Source organism: Pteropus alecto, unplaced genomic scaffold (assembly GCF_000325575.1).
Source record: "Pteropus alecto unplaced genomic scaffold, ASM32557v1 scaffold23, whole genome shotgun sequence".
Classification (NCBI taxonomy): Eukaryota; Metazoa; Chordata; class Mammalia; order Chiroptera; family Pteropodidae; genus Pteropus; species Pteropus alecto.
This window is the reverse complement of record NW_006435837.1, coordinates 6,803,078-6,825,171: the sequence shown is the minus strand read 5'-3', so window position 1 is coordinate 6,825,171 and position 22,094 is coordinate 6,803,078. Positions and strand designations below refer to the sequence as shown.

Below are 22,094 nucleotides of genomic sequence, written 5' to 3'. Positions count from 1 at the left end.
ATGCTTTTGTCTCCGTTTCTGTTGCGTTCAATCAGATCAACAAGTGTTGGCTAAGTGTCGAGCGTGGTTTCCTGTGGAATTGTGTAAGGCCTTGCAGGACAATAAACGTTTTGGGGGCACTGAGTAATGTAGCCACTTCTGACCCAGCAGCTGGGAAAATGTGAGCCAATTTGCCGCCGCTGGAAGGAGGACGACTGGGGGCTGTGCTCCTGCAGGAGGGAGCACACTAACTTCACCGCGGCAGACCCGGGCGGCGGAACAGGCCAAAATGGTACGTTTCAGTGGCAGGTGGCTATGCAATGTCATATCCTACAGGAACATAGATAGGTTTGGATCCGGGTGTTGTACAGCCTGAAATTCACAAAATTTGGGGAGCCTGCTTTTTAAAAACTACTACAAAATCGTGAAGGCGAAATTGCTGGGACTTTGAATCAGACCATGTAATTTGGGGGCCTGCTATAGTTTTACTGTAAAGTCCCCCTCTGGCTTAAAATCTTGTTCGGGGAAGCTGTCGGGCCGTGTGCATATCACCCCCAGCTGGATCTAGCTCTGTGTTGTTTCCTCTGCCGATCGTCCCCTTACTGCTCTTTAGGCATTGCCTTCCATTACTTTTCATATTGGCTTCAGAGCTGCGTCTGCGAGGCAAAGAAATGGTAGTCATACCTCCCTTTCTCTAGCTTTGTTTTCATGGTGTTATTTTAGCTACAGATGCTTGTTCTTAGGTTTCTGAAGTCTCTCTAAATCGGAGCCTTGGATGTATCTTAGATGGAGATAGAAAGATGGGAGGGAAGCGAACCATGCTGATGCACCCACATCCATATAATTTTGAAAGTTCTGTGGACCGTGATGATTTCATTGGATTTAAAAAGGACACTATAATGTGGTCTAGGTCAGTGCTTTCCAAACTCTCCTATGCAATCGGCCCACCTGGGGATTTGGGTCAAATGCAGATTCTGATGCAGCAGGTCTGGAGTGGGAACCGAGGCTCAGCGTTTCTAACAAGTTCCCAGGTGATGCTGATGCTGCTGGTCCAGGGCTTACACTTTGAGTAACATCCACACATTGCTTTATATGACATCTGGTGGCACAAATACACAGTCGATAAGGGCTGGCTCAACCTGATTTTAAGGTAACCAGATCTAAGATTGAAAGCTTGTAACAGACCTATGGAGCAGGTGCTTTTTGACAAGAGAGTAAATACATGGGGAGTCTTCCTATGTATTATTATCTCCTATCCCCAGGAGCTGGGGGAACGAGGTGAAGACTGAAATTTTATACTGAGGATCATTTAGTGTTTAAACTTTGCTATGGTCTTTTTAAAACTTTGCCTATGGAGTGATGAGGGGAAGAGGTAGGGATTTCTGGAACATCTACTGGGGTGCTAGGCTTCGTACGCCCATTTTCTCTTGACTCCTCCTAACTCTTTGAGGTGACGGTTGTTTTACTCCCTTTACAGATGGGGAAGCTGAGGTTTAGCAGGCTTAAGTAACATGTCAGGTTGCGTGGAGACAGAGCACGGATTTGAACCCACCAAAGCTTGGTGCTTTTGCTATGTGTTAAACTAATTCAGCATAAGGAATTAGGACGTGGAGTTATCACTTTTTCATTCTTTCTTAAAGTGTCCAGAGGAGTGCCCTGGGCAAAGGGGAGGGAGCAGAAGGAGAGAGCTGGCTGAAAAGAAGGAAGGGCTTAGAAAAGCTCTCTGGGGTACTAAAAATGAATTTCACGCCTAAAGCAAAGTTTAGTTCCAACGAGAACGGCATTGGAATTCTCGCCTTCTTTGTACAAAAACGGCCTTCCCAAAATATCTGGTTTTTATAAATTCATTCTGGAGCAATTAAGGTATGACATTTCAAAATACTGAGAATTTGAGTGTTGATGTTAAAGGATTTCTGTCTATATCATGCCAGGACAATTGTAACTTTCTCCTGCAGAACATGCGAAACAGGGATTTGGCAGGTTCTGTGGAGCTGGTATTTGTCTTCGGCCGGCATCTTAAGAGTTATATTTTTGAACCACTTTACCTGATTCTGAGTTAAGCTTTGTGTTCCTGTTTAATTTACGACCATATTTTGTTCAGTTATGTAGGAGGAAGATAAGGAGGCCTGGCCTTGGACAAATATTTGAAGGTCAAATTTGTCCCAGGGTCCACCATTTTCCCTTTCAGAGCCCTCACTTGAGGCTCCTTCCCTTTTCTTCCTGCCCTCCCACAATATGGGTTATTTTAATATCTTGACACCTATCGAAACCTTTAACTAAATGACATGCAAAGTAAGAGAGGATAACTAAATCAAGAAAGGAGTCAGGAATTGCTACTCTTCTCTCTCAATTCTGTAGAATAAAGCCTTGCAGTCACTGTCCTGAGCCAGTCAGAGAATATGCTTTTTGGTAAAGGAAATAGCCAATGGCCCCATTTAACTAAATATACCTTTCTCCTTTCCTTTCCTGCCTCCTGCCCCGCTTCTGCACCACTTAGAATTTATTCCAACTTTTGAGTTGTGTGTTCTTAACTATTTTCAAAATGTGGTCTAGAGTTTTGCTATTTAACACTGCCTTGGAGGTTCCTGCTCAAACATTATTTATAGGTTACATCTTTCTGATATTTCCAATAACAGGTCACTTGCATGGGTCTGGTAAGACTCAAATGCATGCCTAATTCTACCAGATAGCACGGCTTAGCGAGGCTGGAGTGGTTTGGCTAAACACATAGATCTATTTTAGTCTATTTATTGCCATGATGGTGTGGACAGTGTGCCATGAGGACGCCAGAAATCTGGCTCCCTGGGCTGTGTCATTTAGGTCATAGCTTTGCAGTTCTGGCTAAGTCACTTAGGCTGCTGGGGCTCAGTTATCGCATTTATAAAATGACATCTCGGGCTCCTACCAGCTTTGATATCCTATGCTGCCTTTCTATATTTAGGTTAGAGCCATCTCTGGTTAGCATTCTAACAGTAGCTTCTCTAACATTAGCATCGTGGTCAAGAATATGGGCTGTGGGGTTAGGCTGTCTGGATTCAAACCCAGCTCCACCACACTAGCAGGGTGGCCTGGGCAATTTACTATCACAGCTTCATCAGGTACAAGCAGGGAATGAGGTTGCAACCTACCCCATAGGGTGACTCAGTTACGATTTTCCTATAGGATGGAGTATTGTGGCCTACCTCATAGGGTGACTGTGTACCTCATAGGGTAGGATATCACGACCTACTCCATCGGGTGGGGGTGTCATGAGCTACCCAATAGAGTGAGTGTGACCAGTAAGTAAAAGCATATTTTTAAGGTGCTTTAAATGGCGCCTGGTACATGGCGAGTCCTCCTTAAATGTTACCTAGGATTGTTACTACTACAATCGCTCACATCCTTCAAGGTCTAATTTTAATGCCCTCTCTTCCATAACATCTTTCTTGATTGTCTTAAGAAGACAACAACTTTTCCTTCCCCGGACCTTTCGAAGCAAAGACAACAGATTCTGCTCTGGCACTTGAGTTTCTTCTTTCTACCTTTCTGTTTTTAAATCATGAGTCAGTACCCACGAGTCAGTGTGCCTGGCATTGTCACATAAGGTTTCTCGCTTAAGTCACATAGTCAAAGACCTGTTACCCATCTCATTTTACAGATCAGAAAATTGAAGTGTAGAGCAGGGAAGGGACATAATCAAGGTGACAGAGTTCACAAATGACAGTCCTGTCATCTCCTCCAAGCCTTCTGAGTCTACCACCACAACAACCTTGCATATTAATTAGCTATGAAACCTAACTCTCAAACCTCTTTGTTGTTACTCATGGCACACTGGAGGCTCAAAACCGGGTGTGCTAAATGGACCAGCAGAGTTGAACTTCTTAATCCCACGATGTCATTTCCTTATAAATGCTAAATAACCCTGGAGGTTCCAAGTCATGTCAATTCAGCATGTAGCCTTTATATATGTTATAGGGTACATAATGCTGGCTGGCTTCCTTATAGAAAATACTATATTAATTCCTGCCAGTTATTTTCCTCTCCTGAACTAATTTAATCTCTTTCTAGTTTCATGTGCTTATGGAAATAGGCAGCCAGAACTATTTGGTAAGCAAATTGATGTGTCTATTCTTGGTAGGTGATAATATGAGTCCAGCCAGATCCCACCAGCACCTCTATGAAAATAGATTTCTGGTTAATACTGACTAACTTTAGGTTCTCATTTTACTTTGAATGTTTTTTTCACCTTTTCAACTGAATTTCCCTTAAAGAAGGGTAAGCAGAGCTAAGTTTGCTAGTCCTTGGATAGGCATTTGAGTCAACCGTGGTACCTGAGCCCTATTGATTTATTGTCCTAATACATGGGAAGAGATGTTACATTTTTAAAATTTAGTCATCACTGATTATCACCTCCTATACCAAGGAAGACCATAGAAATGCCTTCAATTCAGAATCTAGGCTAATGTAGAAGAAGAGAAAAGTACAAGAAAGAGATAGAAGCAAACAGAAGGAGAAAGGCAGGTCCATACTTGAGCGGGAACCAGGTATTGTCTTAGAAGAAAGTGATCTGGAGATGACAAAAATGTGAATCGTCTAAACAGGGTTCTTCAGGTGTGTTAGGAAGCACAAGAGTCCAGCTTAGAGAGTGGAACTTTGGAGGATTTCTAAGACGTGTGGCTCCAAGTGTTTGTTACATGAGAAAAATAGATTATAGGCCCATGCGCACAGTATGTGAACTCATTTTGTGAAAATAAACACGTGCGCAAATATGTTTGAAAAAATCTGAAGGTATAGTCACTAAAATTTTAACACTTGTTTTTCCTTTGCTTGTCTGTAGTACTTGGTTTTGTAGAATAAACATATATCACATGCCATGTAAAAAACGAAGGCCAAAAAATTCACAAAGAGCAGGATTTTGGAATGAAGGATTTTGTCGAAATCTGACAAATTGTATTACTTCAGATACAACAACATGTACAAAGCCTTGGAGGTTTATTAGAGAATGTGTTTGTGGACTTGATACTTTCCTTTTTAGTCTATGGGCTTCCCTTCAGTAGAAAGAAGCAATTCTGTGAATTTTGTTTGTCGATGGTTTCTGTGAATCATCATATAAAATTTTTAAGGTAAAATTCTCCCCCAAAACAACTTTAATGGTGAATGTGAAAGTTCTACAAATAGAAAAGTATGGGCATCATTAGGCAGTACTGGGAAAGGCTGTGACATACTGCCTTGGACACTGGGATTTGCATTTTTAAAACAGCATTCTTATTTTTTTATCACCTACAGCACCTGCTCTTCCTAGGTGGTCTCCCATCCAAGTACTAACCAGGCCCAACCCTGCTTAGCTTCCGAGATCACATGGGATCAGGCACATTCAGGGTGGCATGGCCGTGGACTAAAGCAGCATTCTTAATGTTACAAATTGATTCAGCATCTGAAAAAAATTTTGAAAAGTAAACTTGCTATTCCACTAACCAGATCTATCTAACTAGCACTCTGCTTTGAGGGGTAATGTATTAGCTGTGGATCTAAAGACATTGACAAGAGTTTTCACAGTTTTCTCTTTTTGCTTTGTTAATCAGTTTTTTAAATGTACAAATGTAAAAGGTAAAAGCGCCTCACAACTATGCACAAAAGGAGACTTTAACTCACAAAAAGTAGACCCTCCGTAGTTTCAATAAGTCTTCAAGCAAATTCTCTTCCGGCCATAGACTTTGGGTGTAGAAAATAATCTTATCTGAACAGGCGTATGAGTAGAGTTTATAATGGAGGCAAAGGTGAAAGGCATCTGTGCTACCTGCCCTCTCAGGTCCTGCTGGTTTTACAATACCTTGATTCCTGCCTGGTCTCTGAGTCCGGGGTAGAGAAACCAGTGACCATGGTGAAGAGCACACATTGTGCTCAAAAGAAATCCATTCTACTTTCATAAAAGAATGGTACTTTTTTTTTTTTCAGATAAAACAACATACAAAGCAAAAAGTGACCAAAACTCTACTATACTTAATGGATAAGATTTCTACTACTTCTGCCTATAAATCAAATGACGCCCTTGGAGAGCATTTTAGGGATTAATAGTCATCTGATCTACATAAATAAATTATAAGAGCTGATTTTCTGGATTCCTTTTTCTAGAATGATGTGGTCTGTGTCAGGAGGAAAGCTGGCTGGGCCTGACTATGGCCTGTGTGATGCCAAGCTGTGTTTCTTAGTCTCCTTTTCTTCCCACTTCCCAGCCATCATGGGCCCATCGTACTCCAGGGCCAGTGAGAAGTGCCAGTTAGTGACTGGACAGGTTCACTTGCCACCTGCCTGCATCCAGACAGAGCAGTGCCCCTGTGGGTGCTTCCTGATCCAGAGTGATAAATAGGATGCAAATATCTTCTTTTTAACACATGACCTTGGCATAGCCAGATGGAATATGAGCGCTGGGGCCTCAGAGCAGTAACTTTTTGCTTAGAGCTTGAGAGTTAAAGGTAAAGACTCACAAGTACACTTGGGCTCTCTCCAACGGAAGGTGAGTAAAGTCAATTACCTTCAGATTATCAATAAATGAAGAATGATAGTAATTACTGGACATTTGACTGCTAAAAATGATGTGATTTTACAAAGCAAAGAACATAAGAAAGTTTCTCTCTTGTGGCGACTGCTTAAGAGTTCTTCTCATTATCAGACCTGATATCAGACTGAGGGTTGAAACAAATCTTAGTAGAACCAAAAAATTAATGCATTTATTTTCCGGTTTTAATGTTTTATATGGTCTGGGAAGGAAAAGAGTATTTTTAGTTTATAAAGTACCAATTTTTTTTTAGTTCTTTTAAATCTCTTTTGATATCATTTTTAAATGTTTTATTCTCAGAAATATTGAAAAGCGAACCCATGTTCTTTATACTGAAGATCTGATTGTGATCCGAGGCCAGGGGTGTCATTTACAATGACATTGGAGTCTCACGCTGCTTTGGATGATTCGGTCAAACAACTGGTCAAATTAATGGAGAGAAATTCAGCTGACAATTACTTTAGACATAGTGAGCTATCCAGAGTTCAAATTTTTAAAAGTTTGATTATATCTTATTCAATTCAACATATGGCTATAGAATACTTAAGGAATAAAGGAGAATTTTGATAAGCTGCTCTGGAGGATAGTGTGAAGATGTTGAATTTATGATCTAGAGTAGGAGATTAGTAAAACATATTTATAAAAGTCAAAGCCAAAACAGTAGAAAAAAAGTATAGGTATATGTGTATTTATGAGCCTGGCTACTTTTCCTGTATAATCCTAAATCTTTCTAACTTTTAAAATTATAATATTCATATTATCCCCGAATGAGAAATAGTTGAATAAAAATTATGAAAGTAAAAGAGAAACTAGCTAGATGCTGCATACACTAATTTTAATTATTTTATTTTATTTAGGACGACAGTATGGATACAAAATCCATTCTAGAAGAACTTCTTCTCAAAAGGTCACAGCAAAAGAAAAAAATGTCACCAAATAATTACAAAGAGCGGCTTTTTGTTTTGACAAAAACAAACCTCTCCTACTATGAGTATGACAAAATGGTGAGACCCTATTTATTCCAGTGTCTTTATACTATTTATTTTTCTTAAGGCTCTACAAAGTGCTTAATTATAATGAAACAATATCAGGTTTCTTAGTTTACATGGTAAAAATCAACTCACCCTCACTTTCACATTGTCTTTTTTTAACCAAGATATAATTAACTAAAGATAAAGGATTTTAAAACATTGGTTAACTTTACCAAGGCAATTTGTAAACCACTTTAGAACAATGGATCTCAACTAAGGGTGATTTTGCCCCCCAGGGAACACTTGGTAATGGCTAGGGGCATTTTTGGTTGTCATAATTGATGGGGTCGGGTTGTATTCTAGTGGGTAGAGGCCAGGGATGCTGCTAAACATTTTATAATGCGCAAGACAGCGCCCACCATAAAGAATTATCTGGCCCCAAAGAGTGCTGAAGAAACCCTGCCTTAACAACGCTGGAAATGGGACTATTTCTATACGGTTGAGAATTCTATCACAGTAGAAATACTGAAATACTGTCATAAAATTGAAACGACATGAAGAGGCTTCGTGGAGTTGAATCTTAATTTCCCTGAGTAGAGTAACCATATGGCAGGTGATTTGAAATGTATTTCAAGATTATCAAACAAAAGTTGAAATGGGTTTCAAGGTTATCAAACAAAATTTGAAATGGGTTTCAAGATTATCAAAACCTGCTGCTTGAAGACTTGCTTTTGGAAGAGTATATGAGTTTAGGTCCACACTCGAAAAATATATTCTGTTGTCATTCGATTTTGACTATTATGGACAAATTGGTCTGGTTCTCACATGCCCATCCCATCTTCCAATCTCCCTTCCAAGCATGACCTTAACTTTATGCTTTTCTGTGTATCGCATGAGGCATCTTATATTTTGTTTTTTAATTCAGAAAAGAGGCAGCAGAAAAGGATCAATCGACATTAATAAAATCAGATGTGTGGAGAAAGTCAATCTCGAGGAGCAGACCCCTGTGGAGAGACAGTACCCATTTCAGGTAAGGGGAAGACAACACTTTAGATGGGTGGCTTGTCTTTCAATGTTTTCTATGATGAAGTCAATATATCAGAGATAAATAAAGATGTCGTGAAATAATTCATTAAGATGATGACAAGGTTTGGAACATCTCCAGATGGGATTTGGGCAGTTTGCTAAAATTCTATCTGCCCATCTGCCTTTCCTAGGGGGAGAAGAATAAAGGTGAGTATGTCAGCCGCAGTGGCTTGACTTGCCTTGGGCTCTGCCAGTCTCTCTCATCAAACACTGATGGGCATTTCCAATGTGCTACAAGGTACTAGGCAGCTATAGGGAATAAAATACCATTCCTATCCCCAAGGCATTTACTGATCATTGTGATGCAGTGAGGGTGAGTGTTAAGGTGAAGGTCAGCAGAGTAGCCATGGTGCCCCAAGAAGCAGAAGCTTCACTTCTCACTCTAAGAAGTCAGGGAGATTTTCTATTGGAGGTAGGTCGGGAAGGACCAGTAGAGTTAAATAGGCAGCAAAACAAAAGAAACAGCAGATGTCAAGGCACCGATAGGTGAAATAGTATGGCAGCTTTGGAGCGCTCCAAGTAGTCCTTATGAATAAAGCAGCCCTGTGAAAGAGTGGAAGAGATGAGCCTGGAAAGGTAGGCAGGGCCGCATCACGAAGGGCTTTGCACAGCATGCTAGGAGTTTTCATTTTACCCTGAAGTATTTTTTTAAATGGTATGCTATGGAGAATGTGCCTTCGGTACCCTTGGGAAGTGGCTTGATCTAAGTCATGCCCTATTTTTATTATATCACGAATACCTTTCTGATCTAATGGCAATGGACTGCTCTGCCAATGTTCAGACTATGCAGTACTAGTAGTATAAGAGAACTGTGGCCGAAATGAAAACAAAGTATTCAATTACTGAACAATCTACACTTCCCACTTCAAAAAACAACATTACCCAGTTGGGAGAAACCAGGAGAACGTGTGCTCATGGAAGATGCTTCAAATTCATATCACAGGGGCATGGGCTACTCAAAAGAACACAGGCTTTGGAGCCCCACAGAGTCCCTCAACACTGCTTAGGCTTGTGTAACCACAGACAACATACTCGATCTGAGTTTATTTCTTCACTTGCAAAATGGGTATAATCATATATTTTTCAGAGTTGAAATAGGATTAAAATATTAAAGTATCTAGGGAAGAGCCCAGACACTAGTAGATATTTAATAAATGGTCTCTACTATTTACCAACAAAAGTTGAATAAACCAGAGGGGGATCTGGGGAAGACAACGTGATCGAACATTTAAACAAGTGTCTTAGGAATAGAAAATGACTTATACTGGCGATTCCTAGGGTGACGCATGACCCAAGGGAATAACTAACAGTAAAAGGGGGGACACGTTTTCACCAAATGTAAGCACGAACTATACAATGATCAGAATATATGAAAATTGGCAAGGATGGCGTAGCAAAAGTAAAGAAAAGTCCACCCCTGAAGATATGTTTAAGGATAGAGCAGATAAACATTTCCAGTTGGCTGTAAAGAGTCGTGTACTAGGTAGGTGATAGGACTAGACACTCCTAAGACACCTGCAATATCTAACATTTTATAATTTTCAAATTCTCCATGGTCCAGGGAAACCCTGCTGTAATTTTCCAAAGTGTAGAGGTGTCTGAGTTAAAACAAATTGAAAGGTGGAGGACAAAAATAACTAGATTTTTTCCATCTCATTCCAGAGCTAATTGATATTACATAAGCAAACTCAAGGTTTCTTCTGGATAACAGAACATTTGCAGTTGCGCCAGAGTGAACTATGATGTACTTATATCGAAATGTACCAAATCTTTTCATTTCCAGATCGTTTATAAAGATGGGCTTCTCTACGTGTATGCGTCAAATGAAGAGAGCCGAAGTCAGTGGTTGAAAGCATTGCAAAAAGGTAATTTTAAAAAGTCATGAAAGCAAGTCATCGACAGTTCTTTTGAGGCTTGGCGGAGGAAAGACATGACAGTAAAAGAACCCAATGCCAAGAGAGAATCTACTGATTTGCCTACCAACATCAGAGAATGTACCATGCTTATCCTCATTTTTCATTCTCATTGTTACATAGGGGAAGTCTGGGGATCAGATTCCCACTCGCCTCTACTCCGCACAGAGCTGGCTATTGTGCCTTCCCAGGAACTGGGAGTAAGGCAGGACACCTGCTGGCTCTCCATCCACTGTACTTGCCTTTACCAGGGCAAAGTCTATATCCTCACTGGGCTTTGCCAGGTCCTATAGTTACTGTACTTCGGATGTTTATAGAAAGTTATATCTAATACTAAGTACTTATCATTTGCCAGCTACTGTATCAAGTATTTGGAAAATATTTCCTTAGGTAATCCTCTTGACAACTCTAATCCTCAGGTCATACTGTTCTCCATGTTTTCAGATAAGTGAGTTAAAGATACAAGGCCAGTGTCACAAACCTAATAATGAAGCGCTCATAATTTAATTACCCAAATCCAACTTTTTAACCAGGACAGTATAAATGCTAGGCTTCTGGGAAAGCTCAAGGCCAGAAACTAGTGTTTTATAAACTTAATTCCTTTTGTTTTTTTGTGATTTCTGTAATAATTTCCATCGAATCCCCATTAATATTTTAGTAAAGTTTCTGTTTAATGCCAGCCTTTTCAGGTAAGCTGAGCTGAGTTAAACTAAAGGAATGGTATTACTAAAGCCCACTGTTCATTGAACACCTACTCTGGGCCAAACACTGTGCTGGATGTTTTATGTACATTTCCTCATTTCCTTCCAATGACCCAGCAAAGTAATTATTATTACTGCCATATACTTCATGGAGTCAAGGTTGAGAAGGAGCAGAATTCTCCCGTGATCAGAATAAGGAATCCTCAATATGAATATAAAATCAAGAAGGAAAGAACACAGAAGACCAGCCCTCTCCACCTGGAGACTCTTCTTAAACTATTCTCCACTAAGGCCTTGTAGGTTTCTCTGCTGTGTTTTAAGAGAAGATAGCTTGCTGCAGACACAGTATTACACTCCAACAGTAGAATTTCATTTCTTTGGGTCTCTTTGTCCTGTTCTCATGGGTTTTAAAATATGCACATGTTCCTACAAAAGTAGCTCCATAAACTATTAATTCTTTAGTGTAAACAGGTCAGTCATGAAAGACAAAGAAGGGATGAGAAACTGTTCTAGATCAAGGCAAACAAGATCATTAAATGCCATGTGTGATTCTGGACTGGATCCTTGATCAGAAGACACTGAATGATCATAAAGGTTATTATTGGAACAATTAGAAAAAAATTGAATATGAAAAATATATTAAGTAATGGTATCGTATCTGTTAAATTTGCTGAATTCGATAATTGTATTATGGTTACATAAGGGAATGTCCTTGTCAACAGAAGTTACATGCTGAAGTATTTATGGGTGGCATTATTTAGGACATAATATCTGTAACTTACTTTACAATGGTTAAGCAAAATACAATGATAAAAATATATAATAATAATAATAATAATAAGTATGTACGTACAAAGAAAGATAAAGCAAATATGTCAAGCACTTAAAAACTGGTGAATCCGGGTAAAGGGTATATAGACATTCATTGTACTATTCTTGCAACTTTTCTATAAGTTTGAAATGCTTCAAAATGAAAAGTGGGAGGAATGTATGTTTATTAGATATTCTTTTCTTTTTGCCAAGATTTAGTTCTACCCTCAGCTTCTTTCTGTCATAAGAGAACACCATGTATTGTAACCCACCAACTTCTTTGTGGATGTGTTTCTAAAATCCTAACACCAAGTTGATCTGTATATGCATTTTCTACTAGGTTTTTTTAAAGACTGTCATAGTTATTGTGTTCTCACTATATACATGATTAGACTTTTCTTTTTGGCTTTTTAACTTCTAAGTGAAAGACTCACATCCTTTGGGAACCATTTGCTCTTACCCTGGTTGCTGGCAAAATGAAGTTTTCATTGTTCTGTGATAACAGTGCTTACTGAATGTGCTTGTTCTCTTGGGCCAACGTTTACTCATGTTGTGTTTTCTTCCTGCCTGCTCCCCAGAGATAAGGGGCAACCCCCACCTGCTGATCAAGTACCACAGTGGGTTCTTCGTGGACGGGAAGTTCCTGTGCTGTCAGCAGAGTTGCAAAGCAGCCCCAGGATGTACTCTCTGGGAAGCATGTAAGGTGACCCCTCCATAGGGTGGATTATGCCCCATTAGGCAAATTTGCCACATGTCCGAACAGCTTGCCAGTTCAAGAAAACAAGATGTGCCAGATTGGTTGGCATCATGAAATTCTAGTTTCAAAGATGCTATCTGGCAAATGAAGTCTACTTCGAGGGTTAATGTTTATTAAAATAATAACAATAACATCTGCTATTCTTTCACTTCATTATAAATATTTTTTTAAATTTGAATCCTGATCAAGTAAGGAGATGTTTATTCCTTCTCATAATTCTTCCTGGTTTAAGATAAATTCCAAATAGGTAGAATGTGGTAAACATATCACCACGGTTCACAAACTAAAATTATAAACTGAAAAAAACAACATTTTTAAAAAACATATGTTAAAGGATAAAATTTAAGTAACACTTTTAATCACCATATATAACAAATGACGGATGGCCAAGTTTTAAAAGATATATTTAAAATGGATTGCCTTTCCGTACGTATTTGTTTTCTTAATAACATCAGAGAAAGTAGTGAAGGGTTTGCTTCAAGTGCAATCGGATTCTATCCAGAGTTATATTCCTAGGGAAATCTGCCTGAGACTTTATTTGGTGACAGAAAAGAAAGCCCACTGAGTGGCTTTGAAGGGGTAATGGAGGGAAAGAATTATGTTATTTTCTGCTTGTGCCCTTGAAAGCTATTTCTTTACCAGGATACTTACATAAGGCAGTCTTATATATTTTAGAAGTTTATCATTGTTTAACAACATGAAGTTGTCAATAAATAAAAGAGAACTTATTTTGGTAAGTTTTACCAGCCTGGAAAAAATATGCTTACATTACAATGACTTTAAAGAATTGAATGAGATCAGTATTGACACCTAACAATTATGTTTGTTACTCCTGGTCATTTTACAACAAAACAATGAATATTCATTGTGTTTTCCATCTCGATTAAACTATACAATGATATTTATTAACCTTAATTAGATCACATTGCTCTTATATTCATGAATCACAGTGATTTGATGAACTATACAGAATTTACTGTACGTGGGCCTTCCCTGCACTGTGAGGGGCTGAGGAGTAATGTGTCCTTATGACATTAATCATTTCCCTCAATGATTCTGTCTGTGGTCTGGCATCATTACCCAGCAGGCCAGATTCCAGCTCTGACCTTGCCCTAATTCCCAGAGGAGGAGCAGGAAAAAGGCCAGAGAGAGCACTGCCTTGGGATTATCTTCCTAGGATCTGTCTCGACGCCACCTGTCATGTGTCCTGGGTGCCACCGGCTCTTTGCCAGCCTCTGAAGAAAACTACAGAATGTATATGTGTAATGGCCCACAAGCAGCTGTGATATTGACTATGGGCCTGACTGTAATTTATTACCTTGGTCTCCTCTGCCGAGCTATGAGGGAGCCCATAGGCACTGAATGGAAACAGTTGAGTATCTGTGCTTCCTTCTGTCTCCAAAATGCCCTGGACCACTCTCTTTCCAGGATAGGTGGCCTACAAGTAAGTTGACCATATGTCCCAGTTTCTTTGGGGCATTCTCATTCTGCAGCTGGTGAACTGGCATAATGATTAAAAGCCTACCTATTAATGTCAGAAATGTTCTCGTTTGGTCAATAAGCCATATGTCCATCCCACTTCTATGGCATATAATGGCTTCACATTTACAGCCTGGACATGTATCTACATGTATGCGTAGAAAGAACCAACAATTATCATAAGAACAGGGGGAGAAAAGCAGGGCATAGGTTCGTTCACTAATAAATCAGCTATTTATAAGCATCTTGTATGAGCCAATCAAAGATGAATCGGACATGGATTCTGAATCCTGGGGTCATAGGTACTATACAAAGGATTAGATATATGCTACTCAAATACAAGGTGGAAATGTATAAATTAATAGTTTTTAGGATTTAGAGGAACTTGAAATTTTCAGGGAAGATATTGATATCAATGGTGGAGGAGTGGTGTTTGAGTTGATGTTATACAGGAAAGCAACAGAATCATACTAGATATTGTTTCTAAATTCATTTAATCTGGAGGATTGCTAACATGAGCTAGTTCTTTCTTTTGATTCATAACACTGGATGTTTTGCTTTGCTCTAGTTAAAGTTCCTCCTGCTATTACCTGGTTTTACTTTTCAGATGCTGATCTGCACGTTGCAACAAAGGAAGAGAAACACAGAGCCCCCACCTTCCCAGACAGAGTGGTAAGCCAACATTTAAATTTTTCCTGGTCAAGACATATTAAATAAACCAAGTTGCCAGATTCAAGACTAGAAAATATGGGTTTCATTCAGACTGCTCAGCAAAGAGAGAAAAATCTGTGATCTATCACCAATAGCAATGGCAGTATCAAATAATAATTAAAATACAGAATCGTTTTATAACTGGGCCTCTTTCTAACCTATATGCATATAATCGCTGAAAATGAGTACATGTGAGAGAAATTCTTAAGATGGCATCGCACATAACAGGCAGCTGTTACTAGCTGTCATTAGTCTCCTACCACCGGCATGGCTAAGACTGCCTCATGTTAGTCTCCTGGTGAAGGAATGGGACCCCACAGGGCACTAACAGAAAACATTATTCTTTCTCGCCATTATCCCTTCAAAACCACTTGTGGGCTTTATTCTCTGTCCCTGAATGGAATCTCAGGGAGATTCCATAGTTTTCTAGTCACTCTCAGATGACATAAATTTCCCCGATTACTAGTAGTCACGAAAATAGCCTCTAAATTGTCCCATTTAGTCAAATATAGGGGGGTAGGGGAAAGGATAAAGCGGGTAAAGGGGATCGAATATATGGTAGCTGAAGGAAACTGGACTTTGGGTGGTAAACACACAGTAGAATATACAGATGTTAAATTATAATGTACACCTGAAAATTATATAATTATGTTAACCAATGTTACCCCAATAAACTTAATCATAAATAAATAAATAAATAAACAAGCAAACAAACGAACAAACGAACGAATAAATAAATAAATAAATTGTCCCATTTAACGTTATAATCACACACATCCAAACATCTTTCCAAGTTAAAACTTTTCCCTTTCACCTCGCTCAAGTCTGCATCAGAGGGAGGCCTGCTTTGGGGGAGGGGTCATGGGGAAGCTGAGATTTTCTGACCCTTTCAGAGTTGGGGCCCAGGAAGAGCAGGTCTAATGAAAAAGAGACAGTCATATGTAGTTGGTCCCATCATGATTTAGTAGTGGCGGCTTCTGGGTGAGACAGTTTTCCAATGCTGATTCTTTATCTTATGGGAGACTTTCATGAGTTTCCCACTGGGGTGCACATCTAAATGTAGTTTTATGACAGAAGAAATATCTTGACCCTTAACTTTTGGGTCTCTGGCCCTCAATTTTACTGCTGGGTCAGTTCACCAATCTGGAACAGAGTTCCTTTCAAGATGGCGCCCAGCCAACCCTCTCCCAAGGGGAGTTGGCCTCCAGGAAAATAAACAAAACCTTGACTACTTTGGTTCATACAACTGTATGTGGCTTGTTCTTGTAGTACAGGCTGCCGCAACCCTTGTGCTCTGCTTTTTTAGGTTCACAGCTATAGCTTTCTTCTCTTAGCCTTCCCAGGCAGGTTATCAGCCTCCTCCAATGCCAAGAGACACATAAAATGGCCTCCAAGTGGTTCTCTGGAAGCTCACTTGATATTAAGGGAGCATCTCTATCTATCGATCAGTTCTATGGTATCTTGGGTATTTATTTTCAGTTACACGCGTTCACACACACTTCTTTCTAAGTAAAAACAATATTTCTTTGTGAACCAACATGAAGGGCAAAAATAAATCTATTATAATAGGTTGAATTGTGTCCCCCAAATTTCATGTTCACTCAGGATGCGACCTTATGTGGAAATAGGGTCTTCGCAGATGTCATTAGTTAAGGACTGAGATGAGATCATCCTGGATTAGGATGGGCCATAAATCTTACAAATGGTGCCCTTACAAGAAGATGAGAGGTTAGAGATACGCAGAGAAGAAGACCATTTAAAGGCCTAGGCAGTGATTGGAATCATGCGGCCATAAGCCAAAGAATGCCTAGAACTACCAGAAGCTGGAAAAGGCAAGCAAAGATTCTCCCTTGGCACTTTTTAAAGACTGCGGGGCCATGCTGAAACCTTGATTTTGGACTTCTGGCACTCAGAACTGTGAGAGAATAAATTTCTGTTGTTTTAGTCCACCAAATGTGTACTCATTTGTTATGGCACCCCTAGGAAACGAATACAATTATTAAGGTTTGGGATTTTATTTCGTTATCAGAGATATTGCTGTTTTTGTTTGGCTACATGCTCCAGTCCCAAAGCTTGACAATCATGGTCCCGTAAAACGCCTAAGCGCAATGTCCAGACTAATCTATAAGGCAAATCTATTAGGACAGAAGGTCCATTAGTGACTGCCTGAGGCCAGGATGGGAATAGGAAATGGCTAAAAATGGGCATGAGGGATCTTACAGGGATGATAGAAATGTGCTCAGACTGGATTATGGTGATGGTTGGCCAACTTGATAAATTGACTAAAAGTCACTGAATTCTACACTTATAAAGGGTAAATTTTATGTTATGTAAATTATACTACGATAAAGTTTGTTTTAAACAAGTCTAAGGGCAGGGAATAATTTAGGAGCCAGAAACCATTGCATCTAGTCTCCAGCAAGGAATTCTTTGGGAAATGTGTTGAAAATTATCAGTCAGGCAAATCAGTGGCCAAGGACTGTTTTGATTATAAATTGCCCTAAGGGATCAGGGATCAGAGAGAGTATCAGGAAAAGTATGTGTTTCCTTTGCCTTGTTTTTACAGGAGCATTCAAGAGAGAACTTACTTTACTGAGCTAGGAAAATAAAAATTTGCTTTCTAGCTGTTCTGTTCAGACTTCCTATTAGGGAAATTTCCACTGTATTTATCTTTGGAGAGAACCACCCCACAGCTCATAAATAGCAGCGTCCTGCATAACTAACGTTTCCGGGATGTTAATCCCTGGAAAAAAATCCAATACAGTGTGAAAAAAATAACTTCAGCACTTATATAAGTTCGATGTGAATTTTTAATTGAAGTATAACATGTACTTAGAAAAGTGTACAAGTCCTAAGTGTTCAGCTTTGATGAATTTTCACAAACTGAACATATCTGTATAAGCGGAATCATGAAGTATATCGTTGTTTATTGTCTGGCTTCTTTTGTTCAGTTTATGGCATTTGCCCATTTTTTAGTATATGGTTATACTTTATTCTCATTGCTGTATAGCTTTCAATCGTGTGAATATACCACTGTATTAGTTTCTTATTGCTGTTGCAACAAATTACCACAAATTTAGTGACTTAAAGCGACACAAATTTATTCTGTCAGTTTTGAAGATCAGAAGTGTTAAATGGGTCCACATCACTGTGTTCCTTTTGGGGACTTTGGGAAAATTTATGTCCTTGCCTTTTGCAGCTTCTAGAGGCTACCTACATTTCTTGGTTACTGGCCCCTTCCTCCTTCTTCAGGGCCAGCAAAGTAGCATCTTTCCTCTCTGATCTCTGCTTTCATTCTCTCATCTTCTCCCTAATCTCTGAACTTGCCGTCTCCTTCTTCTAAGGGCCCTTTTGATTACATCGGGCCTACCCTGATAATCCACAATAATCTCCCCATCACAAGATCCTTAACATAATCACATCTGCAAAGTCCCTCTTACCATTCGTTATTTAACCTACTACAACCACAATATGTTTATTGTTTTAACCTTTTAATGGGCATTTAGGTAGCCTCCACTTTTCATCTAACTGAAATAATCCTGCTATGAACATTCTTTTACATGTCTCTTTATTTCACTGTTGGGTATGTATATAGAATTTCTAGATCATAGGGTATGTGCACATCCAGCTTTAGCGGATTCTGTAAACGGCTTACCACTTCATACTCCAACCAGCAAAGTAGGAGAGTTCCAGTTGCTCCAAATCTTTGCGAATGCTCAGTAATACCCCTTCTTTCCCTCTTCCTCCCACTCTCCCTCTCGTCCTCCCCCTCGCCCGCCCCCTCCCCTTTCCCTTCCTTCCTTCCCTCCATTTTAAGAGTTAATGTACTTTGCTTGCTGGTTACCAGTACATGAATCTGTGCCTCACTGTGATATATTAAAATCTCTTGTCTTCCAAAGCTGAAGATTCCTCGAGCAGTTCCTGTTTTCAAAATGAATGAACCATCTTCAAGTACCACTGTAGCCCATGACAGTGACTCAAAGAAAAACTATAGCTCACAGCCGAATGTCAATATGCGGTACACTCCAAGAGAAGACTGCCCTGACTGGTGGCAAGTAAGAAAATTGAAAAGGTAAAACTCAGCTTTTTGTCTGGCTGCCTAGCATGTAGGATAGACATCACGCCATCGCCTTGGACCTCAGCATCAAGGCCACTGACGCAGATCTTAGCTAAGATAAGGCTGCCCTCTCAGAAAACGTTCAGTGCTTGAGCCAGAAGCCAGAAGCAGCAGCCCCGCTGGGAGTGAGCAGCATGACGTTTCCATTTGGACTATCCAATCTAATGATCTGAGGAATACTCGAGCATTTTATTCCCTATTTTCTCTCCCCCTTTTCTCCAAATAACCCCACATTCCAGAACTCCAAATCTTTAAAATGTATCCTTTATTTGAGAGAGTTTAGAGTAGGCTGACTTTTGTGATGTGCTTTGGCATCACTGGCCAAATGACAAGTAGCATTTGAAGCGAGGCGCGGCTTGCCTTCTCAGGATGTGCGCCTCCGCCTCTTCTGACATTAGCTTCCTTGTATTTCATTTTGGGTGTTGAGCAGAGCATACAGCCTAAAGCCAAAATCGAAACTACTTTGAAGGCAGTAACTAAATTGTCTATATCTCTGGGGTCTGTCACCGAGAGGGCCCCGCACTTGATGCTCAATAAATATGGAATTGAATAGCAAGAGGACAATATGAGAAAGGGTCGGGTGACCATCGTTCCTTATTTGCTGCCTCATTCTTCCTTCCCATCATGCTGTTCATTGTCTGACATCTTCTCACCCAGTTATTAGCATCCCTCCAGGAATGTCTTTCCCACAATGGATGCAGAGCATCTCTCTAACTCACCAAGTATCTATTTTCTTTTGTTTTCTCCCTTGTCTTCTCATCCTTTTATTCTTTCCATCCTCATCATTTTTTACCTAAAGCAAATGCCTAACTGTACTAACAATACAGCCACAGGGCTGTGTGGAACTTGAAAGAATGTAAGTGTATTCTTGTTGTTGTGTTCAGTATAACAAGCTGTGATACCTTTCTTCCCAAAGTAGAGCTGGAATCCAAGTAGATTAATCTACAGCTGGTGCCTGAGGGCAGGGGTTAATTTGCTTGCAGCCAGTGTTCTTGTGGAAGGAGACAATGGACAAGCCCAGATCCAAGGTGGAGAGATGGCATGTCAATTTTGCGCCAGGTCCCCTTCCTTCCAGAAGCCCCAGTGATTCATTGAGGGAGGTACACAGTGAAAGCAACTGACCAGTATCTAAATAAGCAGCAGCACTATGGATTCACATGGGGTTGCTGCAGAGCTATCGACTCGCAGATCCTATCTTTATTTAAAATGATCATATTTTTTATCATGGATTTTTGCATGCATTTTTACTTTAAAAACATTTTATTAAAACACGATTTATCTTGACTACTGAATTTTTTTGACACCGCTTTTAGATTTTGCATCCAATATTTAATCCTGACTCTGGATTTTTCCCTAGAACTTCAGAAAGCTAGTTATCTGGACAAAGGGTTGAATAATCACTTCTTAGCTTGAGCAGCATTGCACCGTGTAAGCGAATTGTTATAATTGCTAAAAGGTCCTCATGGAGCTGCTATTTTAAAAATGTAGCCATGATTCTCAGTTCATATAAGTAGATAATATTTCTTATCAACTTTCTGTCATTTATACTATCTTCGCTGAGCGCTTTTTAATCTTTATTTTTTTCCGAGTAGTAAAATAATTTGTGCTCCTGTTAAAGCATTCGAATAGTGCAGAATCTTCAGTGTATGTGCCTCTAAAATGTTTTCTATGCACATGTTACAAATATAGAGAACTTAAAAATCAGTATTCTTAAAGACCACACAGTCTTTTTTGGCACTTGCTGTTTTCTCTTAATGTCTTGAACATTTTCTCCATTTCAATACCTGAGCGTACACTGAATTATTTAAATTTAAATGTTGCAAAACAACAGAATTTACCATCTTAGTCATTTTTTAAGCATACGGTTTTCCAATGTTAAGTACATCCACCTTGTTGTGCAATTTGCCTGTTTCGAATGTTGATATAGAATTCCGTTATATACAGAAACCTAATGCGCTGTTGATGGCCATTCTCCATATGTTCTAAGAAACGACAGAAAGGCTAAATAATTTTTTAGCATTTTAAATAAGAGTTTTCTTGTGAAGCGTTGAAGTATAAAAGCTCTGCTAGTGAGCAAGGCTCTCTGGGAAGGTGGAGAGGGAGGCACCTCTGGAAAGTGAGCCAGAGAGCATTTCCTTATTAAGGAAGCTTGTCGCTATGAAGTGTGGTTTTTGAATAAGAGCCTGAGATATGAAGGCAAACAGGAAATAGGTCCTACATTCCAAATAAAACAGCCTTTGAATTTGGAGAGGTAGGCACTTCCTCGTGCTCTTCTCAACACCCAAAATGAAAGAGAAAATGATGGATGGCAAAGGATGACGAAAATTTTGCCGATCCATCTGTGCCCACATGGTGTTGAAAATTCAGGGTTTTCAAGACTCTTAACTGCAATCACAACATGAAAGAAGAAAATAAATTATTTTAAAATATAAGTGACAGAACGCTGACGTATCTATTCAGAAAATCAGGACAAACCCAATCAGGCTGATTTATTAATCCAAGTCTTCTACTGTTTGGGGTTATTATAAGCCATTAACAGTTCACTTTTGATTAGGGATACTGTCAAACTACTGCTTAGTATCGAGGTCCCTGCAAAGATGAAAATGTGAAAATGACTCATTAGCTTAAATTTCAAACCAAGTGAAATGTATGGGTCGAAATGTTGAGTAAAGCTAGAACATATCTAGCAAAATTACTTTTGGCATTTAACATTTGTAAATAAACATAAATTTACAAAAGATATCTTTTTTTTTTTTTTTTTTTTGTAGCGGTGAAGATTTTGCCTGCAGTAACCAAAGAGAAACAAATGTGAATCACAGCACATCAAAGATGTCATGGTATATCGAATTCAGATAGTCCTTCACACCCGGGATTTGCTTCCATTTGCAGGAAAACTAACCAAATTTGCAAAAATTTTGCAACTAGACTTTACGTTTAAAGTAAATATAAAACCCAAAAATCCGTGTAGTTTGCTTCTCTGAACCTTTAAGTTGGTCTGAATTGATGACTTGTGGGTTAATATTTTCCTTGCACTA

General features: G+C 39.4%; 1 protein-coding gene and 1 non-coding gene across 2 annotated transcripts in view; one reads left to right on the top strand and one right to left on the bottom strand.

Moving 5' to 3' along the window:
• Nucleotides 1–5,235: 5,235 nt before the first annotated feature.
• Nucleotides 5,236–5,354, bottom strand: LOC112479560. The gene has a single exon (XR_003046230.1). It is a non-coding gene; the product is annotated as a 5S ribosomal RNA (ribosomal RNA).
• Nucleotides 5,355–7,377: 2,023 nt separating this feature from the next.
• The window catches only part of BMX (BMX non-receptor tyrosine kinase), a 37,628-nt gene continuing 22,911 nt past the window's right edge, over nt 7,378–22,094 (top strand). The window contains exons 1-7 of the mRNA XM_006911648.1: nt 7,378–7,518; nt 8,411–8,515; nt 10,355–10,436; nt 12,574–12,693; nt 14,839–14,903; nt 18,842–19,014; nt 21,828–21,896. Coding sequence (XP_006911710.1) covers nt 7,381–7,518; nt 8,411–8,515; nt 10,355–10,436; nt 12,574–12,693; nt 14,839–14,903; nt 18,842–19,014; nt 21,828–21,896 — 752 coding nt within the window. The 5' untranslated portion in view covers nt 7,378–7,380. The remainder of the gene's footprint in view (nt 7,519–8,410; nt 8,516–10,354; nt 10,437–12,573; nt 12,694–14,838; nt 14,904–18,841; nt 19,015–21,827; nt 21,897–22,094) is intronic.